Raw genomic sequence first — 17,586 nt, forward strand, 5'->3', positions numbered from 1 at the left:
ATTTGTTTGGGATTATTATTCAAAGCCTATTTGTGTGCACACTTGGCATGGCTACGTCTAAGTTATTTAGTCAAAATAAAACAGACATTACACAGTTCACTATCATCTATCCACATTCTACAGTTGACTCATTTTTATATAGCTACACATACAGGCAAGCATGCACGCACACCTTTGCCTTACAAAATATGACAAGAAGTTTTATGTAAAATATGAAATACATTGAACGTACTTTCCAAAACAAGAAAAAGGTGTTTTAAAAATGGACCTGTGCTGGTTACATGGAAAGGGGCACAATCTCAGCATAATCAGCATTTTTAGTGGAACACAAAAAAGAACATAAGGAGAATACATATCTTTTGTTAATTTTGTCTTTAAACTTATAAGACAGATTTTCGATAAAATGTTTCTAAACTTGTTAGTGAAAGTGTCTTAGTAAAGTTGAGTTCAATAACTTAATGAAGAGGTCTGAAATAGTCACTGATATTTTTGTTGTTGAAAGTTACCTTTACAAAGTGTATATTATTTTGTTAAGCACAGGCTCTATGAAGAGCAACACGTAACTTTTTTACACTGTGAGTTGGAAGTGTCCTTGTTTTAGTGCTCATGAGTTCAGAAAATTGACATGCATTGCTTAGGGGCTGTCAAAGAAGCGTTTCTGCTGCAATAGTCCAACAAGTTTGACTATTTTTACTGCACTTGCACTATACAAATAGACTAAAGGCCTGGTTTAGCAAAGCTTCTAAGCATGAAGATAGCTGTGGTCTAAGTAAGGCCTTATTTAGAGTGCTCTAACTTGCTGTGAAAAAACACCCCCCTGAATGCAGCAAGTTTGAGCGCATTAAAGCGCTATTGTGGACAGGCTCAGAGCGCTGCTCCCAGAACTCGGATCTTTTCTCTTTGTGGAGGTGGATTACCAGGAGCGCTCCTGCGGCAGCACTTTGAAGTTTCTAGTGTAGACGCAGTCTAAGTCATTGGGTATTTGTGTGGAATTTAGTGTCCGGTGATATATAGGAGGTCAGACTAGATCGGGGTGGGCAAACTTTTTGGCCAGAGACCACATCTGGGTATGGAAATTGTATGGTGGGCCATGAATGCTCATGGAATTGGGGAGTGGGAGTAGGGCTGGCTCCAGGCACCAGCTGAGCAAGCTGGTGCTTGGGGCACCAGATTGAACAAGGTGGCATTTGGCCCAATCCTAGGGCGGCACGTCCACTTTTTTTTTTTTTGTTCTGCTCCGGACGCCCTGTAGGGGGCGACAGCGCAGAGGACGGGAACGCCCTGCAGCAACCCCGGCAGGGCAGTCCTCATTCTTCCCTCCCCGCCGACCGGAGCGGAGCCCTCCCGGCAGGCGGCAGCGCGGGAGGGGCCGCGTGGCAGCGCCCAGCTGTTGCCCTGGCCGCCCCCCTTCTCTCTCTCTCGCCCCCCCCCCCCCCGCACTCCGCTAGCCAGTTCCCCTGCATCCGCGCTCCGGCTGCGCTGCAGATTGTTTTTTCTTTTTGCTTGGGGCGGCCAAAAAGCCAGAGTCGGCCCTGGGTGGGAACGGGTGAGGGCTCTGCAGTGGGGCCAGAAATGAGGAGTTCAGGATGCAAGAGAGGGCTCCAGGCTGGAAAGGGGGTTGGGATGGGGGATTGAGGGCTCTGGCTGAGGGTCCGGGCTCTGGGGTGGGGATGAGGGGTTGGGGGTACAGGAGGGTGCTTTGGGCTGAGACCAAGGGGTTTGCAGGGCAGGAGAGGGATCAGGGATGGGGCAGGGGTTGGGGCTCAGGAGGGGGGCAGGGGTGCAGGCTCCAGGCAGCGCTTTCCTCAAGCAGCTCCCGGAAGCAGCAGCATGTCCCCCCTTCGGCTCCTACACAGAGGCGTGGCCAGGCGGCTCTGCGCGTTGCCCCGTCTGCAGGTGCAGCCCCTGTAGTTCCCATTGGCCATGGTTCCCAACCAATGGCAGCTGTGGGGGCTGCGCTTGGGATGGGAGCAGTGTGCAGAGCCCCCTGGCTGCCCCTACATGTAGGAGCCGGAGGGGGGACATGTGGAGCCACAACACACGCAGAGCAGGGCCAACCCCTGACCCCGCTCCCCAGCTGAAGCACAAGAGTGGGCCAAGCCCCAGACCCTGTTCCCCAGCGGGAGCTCCAGGGCCGGATTAAAACATCAGAAGGGCCGGATGCAGCCCCTGGGCCGTAGTTTCCCCACTGCTGGACTAGATAGTCTAATGGTCCCTTCTGGCTTTAAACTCTATGAAACATGTAAGAGAAGACCAGTTTCTCTAGAACAGTGCTATGGAAAGGCTCAATGGATAGAGGACAGTAGTTAGCAAATGCTAGCAAATAGCGAGAGGGTTAGAGCAGACATTTTTAGTATGACTGACAAAGAGCCAATACATGGTCAATGGAAAGGTTGCTGACAGCTTTGATATGAGCCAAGTTGCAAAGCTAGGAGCATTTGTTCTCATACAGGAAGAAATGAAGTTTAAGATGATTTCTAGAGAAGAGAGATGGGAAGACAGCTGGGATGCTAGTGGATGTTACTCAAATGAGATACATGGGCTTGAGCAGCAGCTGCAGCAACATTTTATCTTATTGATCTTTAAAGTAAGATGAGTGCAGCAAATATTTCACGGAGCTCTATGGAGAAGAGATGTGAACACTGAAATCTGGGATCAACAATCTGTTACAGGCACACTTGATAATGACTGTTGAGAGAGACATGATTTTCCTCTCCCACAGAAGTTCAGTAAATAGTAAATAAGGCTTGTGTGTGTCCCATTGGACAATGAACTGCAATTTTCACAACCATCTCTCCAGGGTCGGATAGGTACACTGAAGTGGGTACACTTGGAGGCTATTGTGGTACCAGATGAATGGGATGTGCAGAAGGTGGTATAAAATTGGAAGAGGAGCAAGTTGGTAAATATCTGGGAGAATGCTAGTTATGGGTATTATCAGAGAGATAGGGTCAGTGATACAGATTAAAAACAGAATAATGGACTGATGACAATACAGTTTTAGAGGGTTCCACATTATTTACTTTTCAATGAAAAGAGTAAGAAGACTGAAATATATTAGAAATTCAGCTTTAATATACTCGAATAGCTGGGGGTGCCATTGTGTAAAACATGCTGTAGGTGACTTTCAAGGTATTTTTTCATGCTGTCTTACATTTTCAACCCCCTGGGGAAAATATTACATTAGAAGTGTGTGGTCAAGGTCAGAAAAGCAATTATGGAAGAGACTTTCCTCCCTCAATCACTTACGTATAGTTCTGATCTGTTTATACTGGAAGTCAAAATAAGAGGGTTTTCTTAAAATGGCTAGCACAGCAAGCTAAGCCATGTATCTGAAAAACATAAGCTCTGTCCTTTCAGCTTCAAACATCAATACCAAACATCACGCACACTAAAGATTGTGTATTGTGGTCTACCTCCTATACTATCCAACCAAGCTGCCAGTGAAGATGTTTTCCACAATCTTTATCACATCACATGCAATAAACATTATGGAGAAAAACTTCACTGGCAACTTTGCTGGCTAGTGTAGGAGGCAGACCACAATATAATTTTCTCTTTAGCAGTTACATTAGTTCTTTGTGACAGTAGTAACAAGTTTTTGTCCTACGATTTAGCAAGAAAATGCTAAATGCCACTTCCCAAAGGTAAAAATTTCACAGCACACACAACATAAAATTTAGTCACTGCATTCAATTTCTCACAGGTGCTGAAATGATAAAATCATTAAATTATTGACTACTTCGGTTTCAGAGAGAAAATTCACAATGTTTTGTCCAAAGTTAATCACTGCATCAATCTGAACTTTTAAACTATACAATTTTATAAATTTGCACTCATCAATTTTTGAGACAATGAAATTCATCAGCACATATGAGCCAAAGAAAAAAATAGGAGAGAACACAAAGTTGAAAAAATTAGGGAAATAAACCCTTCTTGGTATTTTTGGACTTACATCCTGCATTTGTGCATTGAAGAGTGTACACGAAGACAATTGAAAAGATTGAATCATAACCTGAGCAATGCCCTGTGGATCAGAATACAATACAATACTTCCCAGGTCAAAATGTAAACAAAAACAACTCTTTTCTTTCAAAGATGGTAAACTACTATACATCAGCCATGAGAATATGAAGATGGTTTGAGCAAACAATCATTTACAGTAGAAATGGTACTTGTACGTAACTGATCTGTTTACAGATTTGAAATCAAATTTCTGCAGATGTTCTTATGCTTACAGTACTTTTTGATGACATGAAATTAGGATCTTTTAACTTAATCAGGATATCTTATTATTTATCAAAGCTTTTGCTGTAGTGGAAACCCATTAATCCACTGACAAATATGACAACTTGTAGTTCTCAAGTATCAGGGGGTAGCCGTGTTAGTCTGTATCTACAAAAACAACAAGGAGTCTGGTGGCACCTTAAAGACTAACAGATTTATTTGGGCATAAGAAGCTTTCATGAGTAAAAACCTCACTTCTTCGGTTGCATCCGAAGAAGTGAGGTTTTTACTCACGAAAGCTTATGCCCAAATAAATCTGTTAACTTGTAGTTCTAAAACTCTACTTGCTATGAACTTTGCTCAGGTGTACACCCATCTTTATTTCAACCCATCATGCCCATAAAATATAACATCTATGCCTCAAAGTCAAATCACAATTAACATAGTCCAATCACATCACTACCTTTTCCACTCCTGTAAAAAATAATTAAATCCTACTTCAGTTATTCATCCCAAACCCCTTTTTGTGATATAACCTTGACTAGAGGTAGAATAGCACATTCAAAACCTTACAAAGGAAGAACACATTTAATATTTTTTTTGTCTTCCAGCTCTGTCAGATAATATCAGTAAGGTGCAAGGTGTGGAATTATATTTGCAATCTTCTAAAGTTTTCATGCAACTTTCCATTTCACTTTGGTATTTAATTAAGTCAGTTTACTTTAAATGCTCTGCTGTCATGAACAGTATTCTTAATTTTACACTTTCTATATACTTATTTTCCTCCTTTATGCTTAATATTCTGAAAATATTTGACATTCTACTCTAACATTTATAATTATGCAGACACACAAGATACTTATCAGCTGAAAAGGCAATGTCATGAGTTTTCCCGGGATGTATAAAGATATTTTTCTAATTTGAATACAGCTTTCCGAATGTTAACCTTTTTTAACACATCAACACAAGTTTGCATATAATTGATTATACATTGTACTCTATGGAAAGGGTTATGGGAGCATCTGAGGGAGCAGAGCAACTGTCAAGGGTTAGAAATTAAATTTCAAAGTCACTCTGAAAAAGAAAGTGAAATGATTAAGCTGTGTGACTAATGCTGCTGTTTGGATTTTAGTAGCATGAAGCTGCTGCTGTTACCTGAGCATGCTGGGTTTGTGCAAGCTCCTCTTTCTTGCGTTTCATGAGCTCTTTTCTCAGCTCTTTTGGTGCTTTCTCCACTTCATTAAAAACCTAGTGTATAAGCATGCAGAAGGTGGGGAAAATAACATTTTTTTCTCCACAGCAAGCATTTGTTGTGAACATGAGAGGTGTAGTTCAAGCACTAAGGTACTGGAAAGCATGCAGAGGTGTTAGTTTGGTGAAAAAGGAAAAGGTAGTGCATGCTCTGTGCGAGTCTAAGTGCAGCGTAGAAAGGAGCCATAAACCAATCTGATTTTACATGCAAATGTTAATGAAGTGCTCTCAGAACCAGTGATGCCTCCCTATGGATTACTTTATCTCATTAATGTGTTTTCATGCAGTAACTTAAACAGCCATCGATTAAGAAAGCCGCCTGCAATAGTAATGGTCTCTTTAAACAGTACAGGAAATTTTATAAAATATTTTTAGCCCCAGAGTAACAGATCTGAAACAAGTGGAAGTTTAGAGGAACTTCCACTGAAAAACAGCTTTCATTGACATTCTCTCATATCCAAATTGATACAATGTCATTTCTATATTCTCAACCACAAATGACACTTACATAGTATGTTTTAAAATATAAAAGAGGCACATAAGCACACTAAAGATAAAAGGGCTGTAAGTATTCAGTTTTAAAAAGTAAACCTTTGAAACGACCACCCCCACCAATTATTATATTCTTAAAAAACTCTGCATTACAGGTAGGCCGAAACTGTATAAAATGTGTTTCAGTATAGTGCACTTTAAAATGGTGAGCTAATTTCTAAATATTATCTGATAAAGCAACTTGCTAAGAATATGATGATTTTGTTTAGTGGAGATTAAATATTGCCAGTTTTTAACATTATATACTTTCCATACTCTCCAATATAACATGGATAGTTTTAGAGCTCTGACTGCATTTTCCTCCAAACTGTAAATCTCCTCACGGAACCATAAATAAAAAAGTATGCCTCCAAGAACAAATGTTTATTTAATAGTGGAAGCCCCATCAGAAATCAGAGTCCAAACCACCACATGCTATTCCTGTTTCCAAGAAAGAAATTTTTTTAGATCAGTATACAGCATTAAGTTCCACCAGCTTCCCCATATAAGACCCAATCACCAGTAAAAAGAAACTCAAAGATGCAAGAAGTTCAGCAAAAGAGAAAAAATGATTAATACATACCAGTGCACAGTTCAAAATAAATAAAATATATATTTTTCTAAACATGTTCATACTATAGGGTCCTTCTGCATACAAGCTCTGATAGTGCACCATAGATTTTTAGATTAATGAATATTAATCTAATAACTACTCTTATTTTTGCATAAATTATATTCACTTATATGCAGAACTATAACTATGCAATTGTTTTAAAAATAAAATACAGCCTTCATATACAAAAACCTATATGTAAATACACCACTTTCTCATGCGCTAACACAAGCAAATTAACAGTTTAAACCAGAGGTTCTCAAACTGTGGGCCGTGGACCACCAGTGGTCCATGAGCTCCATTCAGGTGGTCCGCGGATAGTTCCCACTAAGGTGTGCGCCTGGGTGGCCACACACGAGAGACTGAAGGGCCGCCCACCTAATTAGTGGAGCCGCGCAGGTATGGCTTCACTAATTAGGTGCCTGGTCCCTGGAGAAGACACACATGTAAGGTGAAGTGGTGGCCTTGGGGGGAATAGAGGGTAGGTGGGAGAGGGCTATGGGGTGAAAAGAAGGGGTAGGGGAATTTGGGACGTGCAGGGCTGCGGCACCCAGAGAAAGAGGTGACTTTCTCCAGCTCCAGGGCTGCGGCGGAGAGATGGCCCTCCTTCCCAGCCTCATCTCTGTTGCTGCTGTGGGCGGGGGAGAGACCCCCCTTCTTCCCAGCCCCAGCTCGGGGGTTGCTGTGATGCGGGACGGGGGAGAGACTCCCCTCCTTTCCAGCCCCAGCTCAGGGGACTGCGGCGGCGGAGGAGAGAAGGCACATCCATCGCATTAGAAAGGTAAGACTACGGATATTAAAATATGAGTTGTGCGCTTTTATTTGTGGAACAAAAAAACATTGATTATTATTAAGCTTCTTTTTATATAATGCTTTTATCCAAAGCACTTTACAATAGTTAGCTAGCGGTAAAAACAACACCAAGTGGTCTGCCGAGATCCTCAGCAATTTTCAAGTGGCCCACGAAGAACAAGTTTGAGAACCACTGGTTTAGACTTTCAGCATCATCCTTCACTCACTTGTTTCACTATATAACTTAGATCTGCAATTAGTCATAAAACTTTTCAGGTGTCAATTTTTTTTTTTTTTCCCAATTGAGTTAAAATCAGAAGAGACAACTCCTGCCAGGGTTACATCTTTTACAGACAAGTTACAAAATATGGGCTTAATGATAAACAAATGGAAACTTACAGTAGGTATAATGACTCAACTGTTACCAAAGCTGTATTATAGTTTTTTAAATTCTAACATTACAAATGTAGGGAAATTTGGCTTTTTTGTTTTGTGGAATGCTATCAAACAAAATTAAAATGTATTAATTTTAAAGATTATATGAAAGATACAAATGTGCTAATCAATCAGTGACTTCTGCGGAAGTCAATATTTCAACGGTCTGTTAGCTGTTTTGTATGCACTAAAACAAAAAAATTACAATGGCTGTGAATGGCCCCCAGAAGTTATTATGGCAGGGATACAGGGAGTCCAACCATGCTCGCCTTTGGCCAGGCCCCCTACTTTCTAAATTATCAATGAGTCTTACCTCTTTTTTTTTGTTTTTCAACATGTTCTGGAATTTGGACAATTCCTTCTCCTGTTCTGCTTTGATGCGTTTTGCTTCATCTCTTAAGCGATTTGTGTGTTCCTGTTCCAAACGTTCTATTGTCTGTTTTTGCTGCTTTTCTAGATTTTCAATCTCTTGATCATACTGCCGCTTTTTACTCTGTAAAATAATTCCATTTCATCTGATATTTTTCTAGGAAGTTAAATTCAGGAGGGTTGAAAGTTCTGCAGAACTGTCCAGTCAAAACAATGATGTTTGCTCACCTTAGCTAGGGAACTCCATATTGTAGTATACCAAATTTTGAATTTGTGATGAATGTAAATGAATGTGAACAAAGCATGCCTTGCCAGTGCTGAAAAATGCCTGGAGACCTCTTGTGTTACGAATCTTTAAGCATTACACAACAGACACAATTTACTATATAAATTTTACATTCATACCTCTGGAACTGAATCATCACAGTCTAAAAATACAGGCCTCTAATGCTTGAGTTAACAGATATCACTCTCAGTGAATAATAGATTCCTTATCTTCAGTCAGCCACAGCAGGGCAATACTTCTCAAATCATACCAAAAGCCAGTACATTAAGCTGGAAATAATTTATATGGAAGTGCATAAAATGAGAGAAAGCGAGGATGGGAGGCATAGCACAGGATATTTAGCAGCTCCAGGTCAAAACATCGTGTGTGTCTAGCAGGGGGCCTGTGCTATCTATCTTTATTTTAAGTATTTACAAGGTGACTATTACCTTGGCCTATGCTATGTAGGAGGCAGGAGGAGGAGCTACTTATCTTCTTAAGGAAGCTGGAGCATGCTCATGCTTGTAGGGGTAGGGGGAGTTGCCTGTGGGAAAGGGAATCCTTTTTGCGTCTTCTGTTCTGGCTGCCTGCAAGCCTACTTTGATGTGTTGCAAAGGAAGATTTAGATGTAGTGGGGGAAAAGCTAATCTGGTGCATATATGATGGGGCGATTCCTTTGATTCCCCACAGAAGCAGCTTTTACTCCTGGGGGAATTCTGTGCCACTGCGCCTGTGCAGAATTTATGTCTCCTGCAGATTTCTTTGCTTCCCCGCAGAAAAATGACTTTCTGACTGGGAAGCAAAGGGAAACCAAAAGAGATGTCATGTGACCCTCCCCAGCAGTATGTTTTGGGTGCCCAGGGCAGCCGTCAGAGAGGCAAATCACTGTGGGGCAGGAAGCAGGACTGGGAAAGACCTGGCTCATGGCTCCTACCCTGTGCCAGGCTCAGCTGCTAGTCCCGGCTGGGCTGGGGAGGACGGGACTTCCTCTTCCCCTGCATGGCATCCGGGGTCGGATCAGACCCACCCCCCAGATTTCTCCCCCAGCTGCAGGCTCTGCCAACTCCCACCACCCCACTGCTTCCTGCACCCATTGCTCTTCAGCTGCAGGGGGAGGGATTCCTGTACATGGAACTGCTCCCCCACTCACCCAACCCCGTGCCTCCAGACCCCCCCATACCCAGACCCTCCCACCAAGCCTCAGCGCCCCCGCACTCAGAACTTGCCCGATGAGCCCCACTCCCCCTGCACCTGGACCACCCCGACAAGCCACCCGGATCCCCACCCCACCAAGCTCCTACCAGCTGCATCTGGATCCCCACCCCACTGAGCCCCACTCCCCCAGCATCTGGACCACCCACTGAATCCCCCACACCTAGGCTCCTCCCCCGCCGCTGAGGCCCAACCACCTTCACCTGGACCCCCCTGCAGAGTCCCATTACCATTGCACCCAGAACCCTCCAACAAGCCCCTCTGCATCTAGATCCCCCCTGCAACTGAATCCCCCACTGAGCCGCCCCCACCCAGATTGCCCCACACAGAATCCTCTCATCCCACACCTGGATCCCCCCACATTAAGCCCCTCCACACATGGATCCTACCTTGCTAAGCTTGCCTGCCCATACAGAGGGGCAGGACCCTGGGGTGTTTCTGTGGCAGGCCCAAACCTTGCGCTGTGTCAGGATTGGGTGCAGGCTCGCCGCAGAGTCTATGTCCCAGGGAGGAAGTTACACAGTGACCTCCCACCTTTGTGCAGCCAGTGGCCTGTGCTCCCCAATGCCAGGCTGGAGCCTCCACATTAATTTAATAAATATAATTTGCAGAATTTTAAAATATTGTGTGCAAAATTTTAAAATTTTTGGTGCAGAATTCCCTTAGGAGTAAGCTTTGAAGGACCTGGGGACTAGAGGACCTTCATTATTGGAGTGACCATTTGAATACCTTCTGCAGTCACTCTCCTGGATCAGAGGGCGCTAACAGCTGTTATTTCATTCCTCTGATGAGTCACTCAGGAACTGCGCTGAAGGAGAGCCCAGTACTGACTGGAGTTGATTTGGAGATGGTCAGGGATAGCACCTGCTTGTTGCTGCTAAGGTTCCTTCTCTCTGGACCAAGAAGCAGGAGAGAAATTCCTGGAGGGTCCCAGAGAAGAGGATCTTTTGGGAAACCAAAGGCAGTGCCCTCAGAGGTTGTAGGACATGCTAGGATAGGCTTTCTACCTTGCTGGTCCTCTCCTGAGATACCTCACAACTAGCATTTCCCACACAATTCAAGCAAAAGTATCCTCCAATTTTTGGTTGTGTGAGGACTTAGCATTACCAGCAATTCCAGGCCCTAGAGCTCCTGTAGAACTTGTCATACTGCACTCCTGAAAGGGCTGACCTGCTGCTAGGGAGGGGGCTTGCATACTCTTGGGGTCTCGAGTGCATGCTGCAGAGGCAGATGTACATTGGTGAATATCTCTGGCCTAGTCTTTTTGCTTTAGCCCAGACTAACCAGACATCTGGTAAAGGAAATGTTCTTCCGCTTGCTAGAGACAAAAACAACTGAAGTATGTGAATGAGCAAACCAATTAATGGAGTGGGGAAGATATCCTCCCAAAAACTGGTTTTATCACCCTCTGCTGACTAGGAGGCATTATTTCCGAGCATTTTGATTAGTTTGGGAGATCAACAAGACTACCTGTCAAAATCTCTCTAAGTAGAGAGAACAAGGACTGAATAAACATGAACACTGAATTACAGAGTAGTACCCTCAGCAGGAAAAGCCTAGACTGTTGCTATCCATGTTCACTTAGTCCATCAATAGGGCATCTTTTAAGAGCACTAAATTCACTCAATAAAAAGCTGCCTTATATCATGTAAGTGCAAAAAAAAAAAAAAAAAAAAAAAAAAAAAAAAAAAATTAAAACTAACCTTCATTTCCTGTTCAAAGCGTCTGAACATCTGTTCTCGTTGTTGTAGGAGTTTATTACTGAGCTGCTGTTGAGCTCTCTGCTCTTCTTTTTGAAGAAGTCTTAGCTCCCGCAGCTCTTGACGTCTGATAATGAGCAGTAGTGTTGGTGGGGCAAAAGAAGAGAGGAAGTGAATAAAGATAAAAATAATAAAAAAAAAAAACACAACAACAATTTGGGCTCAATAATACCAGTTTTAAAAAAGAAATGTAAGATTAGACTTGGATTTTTGTATCATTATTTTAAAATAAACAGTTTTTCCTTCTGCTAACAAGATCTAAATTTAATCCCAATGCACTATAAAAACAAACCCCAGAGCACTCTCGCATTAAAGATTCTTCCTGTGTTATTCAGGAAGGAAAAGGAACACCAAAAGTCTCCAAAGTCATTTAGAGATTTTTTTACTCACCGAAGAAATCTCAATTCTTCACTTTTTGAATCATTTTCTGTAACTATTTTTGAAGTTGTCACACTCACTTCTACTCCGTCAACAACAAATTTGCGAGTTTTCTTCAATGTTTTCTTGTGTCTTCTAGTTTCCTGAATGAAAATGTTGTTATTCTGTGTTCAACTAAATAACACTTTTTTACATCTGATAAATTAAATTACTGAGTTTCTAAATAGAGAACAACTGCATACAATACAGCAAAGTAAATTGTCCTCAAGTTACTAGAGCTTGAAAAGTCCTCTTACTGGTGCCAAGAAGTTAAACTTTTCTTAGCCAGCAAAGGGGGAAATTAAGCTATTATTATTTCCTATAAATGAAGTTGCCATTTATCTAGACAATTTTTTAAATCTTCCAACATGAACTGATGCAGGGTTATCTTCCTGAGTCTGAAAACAGTTCTATTGCCATTGTTGTTCCCCATTGCTTTCCCTTGAATTCATCTAGACTAGACATTTTCACAGATGTCCCCAGGATTCTGAAAAGTGGCAGTGAAACTGAATAAAGATTTGCTGATTTCACCCTACATTTCTGCCTGGGAAACTTATCAGCAAAAACAGAGGCAGGTAATGGGAAAAGGGGACACAAATTGTTGGTCGGGGAGGAGCAATATAGCAGACCCCTTCCTTACAACACGTTGGGGTAGAGTAGGAGAGGCTCCTGAGTGGAGAAGAGAAAGAGAGAGCAAATTGTTCTCATTCCTTAACCAGGGTTTCACATTTGTCAGACACTTACAAGCCAGTAGTGGATATGAAAGAAGGAGCTCGAGGGCAGTATCCATGGCCAACACCTCTGGTAGGAATCCCAATACTCTCCCCTTCAGTTACTGACAGTAGCACCGGGGGAGAGGAGTGAGAATCTCCACAGACAATGCCTCTCTAGACCTTGGTGGCAACTCCCACCAGCCTTTTGTCCTTAGGCTTACTCCTCTGGCCATTAAGTGTTTGTTGAACACAGCTTGAAAATTTTACCAAAGACCTGCTTCTAATGTGAATCAGTGAGGTGATCAAATGTCAAACATTACTGCCAGATTCCTCGCCTTGACAGTGCTTCATTAACTTTCCAATTTTATTAATCTATTAAATTCTCCTTTCAATTCAGCAATACCTCATGACTTCAAGTACCACGTGACTAACAAGTTCCTAGCTTTTTATTACTATTTTATTACACTTTACTACACAGTACCAAAATTATGACTTCATTGAGATAAAAGGGAGTAGATTTTTTTTTTTAAACCAATACCATGGATACTGTTATACGGATATAAATGTGCCTTATGTTCCTCTTGCTGAATAGGAATGAGATATATTGCTATCAGCAGTTATACTGGCATAACTGCATTCATACCAGTATAGGTAAAGCACCTTCTGTTGTAGAAAAGCCTGAATATACAATTGCTATCCTGATGATCTTGCAGTCTAAATCAGTGGTTTTCAAACTTTTTTTCTGGGGACCCAGTTGAAGAAAATTGTTGATGCCCGCGACCCAACAGAGCTGGGGATGAGGGGTTTGGGATGTGGGAGGGGCTCAGGGCTGGGGCATAGGGTTGGGCTGTGGGGGTGAGGGCTGCGGGGTGGGGCCGGGAATGAGGGGTTCAGGGTGTAGGAGGGGGCTCTGGGCTGGGGCAGGCGGTTGGGCTGCAGGAGGGGGTCAGGGCTCTGGGTGGGGGTGCAGGCTCTGGGTTAAGGCCAGGGATGAAGGGCTTGGGGTGGAGGAAGGGGTTCAAGGTTGGGGGGGGGGGACTCAGGGCTGGAGATTGGGGCATGGGGTTAGGTTGCGGACTTACCTCTGGCAGCTCCCAATCAGCGGTGCAGCCAGGGTGCAGAGGCAGGCTTCCCGCCTGTCCTGGCGCCGCAGACCGCGCTGCGCCTGAAGCGGCCAGCAGCAGGTCCAGCTCTGCACGGCTCTCGCCCGCAGGCACCGCCCCCCAAGCTCCCATTGGTTGGGAACCGGTCAATGGGAGTGCGGAGCTGGTGCTCGGGGCGGGGGCAGTGTGTGGAGCCCCGTGGCCCCCCGCCTTTGAGGCAAACCTGCTGTTGGCCGCTTCTGGGGTGCAGCGCAGTGTCGGAACAGGTAGGCACTAGCCTGCCTTAGCTGGACAGCACCGCTGACGGGACTTTTAATGTCCCAGTTGGCGGGGCTGACCAGAGCGACCCAGTGCCTTACATGCTGCAACCCAGTATGGGGTTGGGACCCGAACTTTGAAAAACGCTGGTCTAAATAGTCAGGACAAACAATGGGTTAGAGAGAAGTTATACATGGAGAAGACTGAGCTATGACAGGGAGAGGTTAAGGGATTTACCCCAGGTCAACAGGAATTATGTATAAAGCCAGGAATTGAACTTGAAATCTTGAGTTCTAGTCCCAAGCCTTAACCACAAGACAAATCTTTCTCTTAATCATCCTGTAGTTTTCGGCTCTTTGGAATTTCCTGTCTCAATGTATTGGTTCACATTTTGAAGGTTATCTTCACAACTGTAATGATTAACAATTTTTTGATCTGATAGTTTAGATTTTGGAACATAGTTTTACAACGATTTAGGGAAATGTGTGGCAGTTTTGTGGCCCTTTGCAATTGCTGCCTAATCACATGTACACAGAGTTACAACACTATTCCATGTACTCCAATATTTTCTTTGAAAACAGTTTTAGATGCAACTGATATTTGACTATTTGCAACCTTCAATCCTAGCAAAATGGTTCCTATAAATGTACAGATTCAGTATTACTATGCTAGTTTCTGATTGGTTGATTTTCTCGGCATTATTAACTCCCCAAGAAAGTCTTAGGGTGCTACTATATAAGATTTTACATAAAAAAATATAACTAATTGTCTACACTTACTTGTAAAGATATTGATCCAGTGTCCTTGTTTTTAGTGAGGAAGCTAGAGATGGACAAGTTCAAATCAATGCTATTATTATCAGTTGTGGAACCAGTGCCTGATTCTGTATCATTTTCCTTTAGTGTCTCAGGTTCTAGCTGCTGTAACGTTTCAGCACTGGCTTGATTACCCATTTTAACTTTTTCCTCATTTTCTTCGGTGCTAACACTAATAATGGGTATTGGAGTGAGTTCAGAACCATTAGGTTGTTCAGCTGCAGGATCTTGAAGCTTGTTCTTAAGTGGTGCATCACACGGAACTTCTGAATGCTCTGCATTTATCTGAATGTTGTTCTCATGGGTATCCTCAGGTTCGTTTGTTTCTGAATTCTGGTCAGGCTCAATCACTTTACCCACACTTTCGACTTGAATTTCCTCAGTGCTATTTGTCTCATGAATATTCTCAGTCTTGCTCTGTATTGGCTTCTGGTCTATATCACCCACTTTTCCTGAATCCTTGACCTCAGTTTCCTCTATGCTGCTTGTCTTATGAACATCTTCATTTTCACTTTCAACTAATTTCTGATCTGTATCAGTCACTTTATCTCCACTTTTAATCTGAGTTTCTTCAAAGCTGCTTGTCTTGTGAACATGCTCAGTTCTACTTTCCATTAGCTTCTGGACTGTCCCAGGTATTTTATCTCCACTACTGCTGCCTGTCTCTTGAGCATTGTCAGCTCCATTTTTTATTGGCTCCTGCTCTGTGTCAGCCATTTTCTCTGCACCTTTAACCAGAGTTTCATTAGTGCTGCCTGTCATCTCATCTTTCTGAACTTCTTCAGATTTACCATCATCCTTTTGCTCTGTAATTTGTTCTATCGTTGTTCCTTCATTCTTATTTTCCTGGCTATCTGTTCCACTTTCTTTCTCCTCTTTCTCTCCAGTCTCTTTAGATATCACTTCTGTAGTTTGAATACTGGCATCTTCAATTTCAGGTGCTATTTTCAGTTTATTTTCATCTGTCTCTTCATTTTCTATGGCACTTCTTTCCTCTGTTTTCAGACTGTGTTTATCATTTGTTTCTAATATCGTCACTGTATCAACTTCTTTTATTTCTGTCTGTGATCCAGTGTCTTCATTTACTACTTCTGCTTTTCCAGTATTCTTTTCAACTCCTGATGTTTTCCCTGGCTCATCTTCCTCAACTAATACTGACCCATTCTGCACATTTACAATATCTCCAGGAGAGGTATCAGACACACTGTCAATAACTTCCACATCTTTAATTGTCTTGGGTTCATTAGCAGTTGTTTTATCATCTGGAAATACACTGATGTTCTTTTCCTCAGCAGCATTATTTTCTGTTTTCTCAGAAACAGATTCCAGAATCGAGGCATTCTGGGAAAGTTTATCTTCTTCAGAGCTGGCAATACTAAGGTCAGAGGAGGCACGCTTGTTTGTTGGTAATTGCTAAAAATGAATTTAAAAAAGAAAAAAAATACTATTTTCTAATTTATGTAGAAAACAATTATACAAAAATTTCGTGCACAGAGAGATATGTATATGAAAAGACACTACACGTATGTAGCTTGGTTTCCAGGAAAAATAAATTCCATTATCTCAAACTATTTGACAAAACATAATCACAGAACTATTACATCTGTAGAAAAGACCTTTTGACTCATTTACAATTTCACAGGAGCCCTTTCTCAGTCCCTGAGGGACACTGGACATCCTTTGCCTCAGCACCCACACACCTTGTAAAGTCCTCATAAGCCCTTCCTCCACCACTTTACACCCTGTATGGTTCTTCTGGCCACAGAGGTGAGATTCTGTGTGCACATCTAAGAGGCACAACAAAAAATCTTGGCCTTATGCCACCTTTTTGCCCCCCTGATCCTGGGCTACTCAAGGGACTGGAGAGGACCTGAGCATAAATTAAACCCACCTGGGGGCAGGTCTAAGTTACCACAGCTTCCCCAGGCTGCCCTATGGACCACAGCATTGCCCACAAATCTGAGTGCTGCCCCAAGATGCCCCCCAGTACGTTCCCTTTGCCAGGGCTTGTGAGGGGATAGTCAGAAAGCAGTCTCATGGCTGTTTTCACTGTGCCTGTACCAGGGAAATCCTCCCATAGCCAGAAGTGGGGCTTTCATGATCCTTTTACTTAGAATAATAAGGCTGGAGTGAGGATGAGGATCTCATCCCAGAGGTCCCAATTAATTAGCAGCAATACATCTGATTAGGTTCTTTGCTTTGTAGCCAGCTTTGTTCCACTCACATGTGAAAAAAAAACAATTTCTTTTCAACAATGGCACTACGTCTCCAGGAGGGTTATTTCCATGCCAAATTTTAACTTGCAAATGTTTAAGAAGGTTGTAACATTTTCTTTGTTTTTTAAATATATAGCTATATTATAATATCAGTATATAGATATAAAAATTGGACAAGTGTATTTTTTTTAACCTCTTCTCACTCAAAAATGGCTGAACAATTTTTACACGAACTTCAAAAGTTCACCTTCAGGCAGAGACCAAGCATGAGAAATTTTAGTTAAAAAGGTAAAAGTTTTTAGCAGCTATGAATGGATGGTAACAAGAAGTTATAATCAAAACAATTATGTGAACATAACTCTAGCAACTGTTGTTGCTAGACTGTGAATTAATATGTATTATATTTCTACAAAGACAGATACAGACAAATATATTAATGAACCATTATCTCAAATCATAATTATTCTTTCACTTTTTGGAGCGATACTGATACATCTTTGTCTATATTTACTACTAGAACCCCATAATCTGTGAATGAAACTGTTACAATTTGCCATTAGGAGATTACAGTATATAATTTAAAATGTTATGTAAATTATGCCTAGCTAC

General features: G+C 42.4%; 1 protein-coding gene across 2 annotated transcripts in view; it reads right to left on the bottom strand.

Annotated features, from left to right (window-relative positions):
• Positions 1–17,586, bottom strand: part of SLK (STE20 like kinase) — a 71,980-nt gene that overhangs the window by 12,247 nt on the left and 42,147 nt on the right. The window contains exons 9-13 of one of the 2 annotated variants that reach the window (XM_034777999.1): positions 14,726–16,174; positions 11,846–11,976; positions 11,399–11,522; positions 8,163–8,342; positions 5,383–5,475 (exon numbers count right to left, since the gene is read on the bottom strand). In XM_034777999.1, the coding sequence (XP_034633890.1) occupies positions 5,383–5,475; positions 8,163–8,342; positions 11,399–11,522; positions 11,846–11,976; positions 14,726–16,174 (1,977 nt within the window). The remainder of the gene's footprint in view (positions 1–5,382; positions 5,476–8,162; positions 8,343–11,398; positions 11,523–11,845; positions 11,977–14,725; positions 16,175–17,586) is intronic. The other variant, XM_034778000.1, reaches the window with a different exon arrangement.

This window comes from Trachemys scripta, chromosome 7 (genome assembly GCF_013100865.1).
Source record: "Trachemys scripta elegans isolate TJP31775 chromosome 7, CAS_Tse_1.0, whole genome shotgun sequence".
Taxonomy (NCBI): Eukaryota; Metazoa; Chordata; order Testudines; family Emydidae; genus Trachemys; species Trachemys scripta.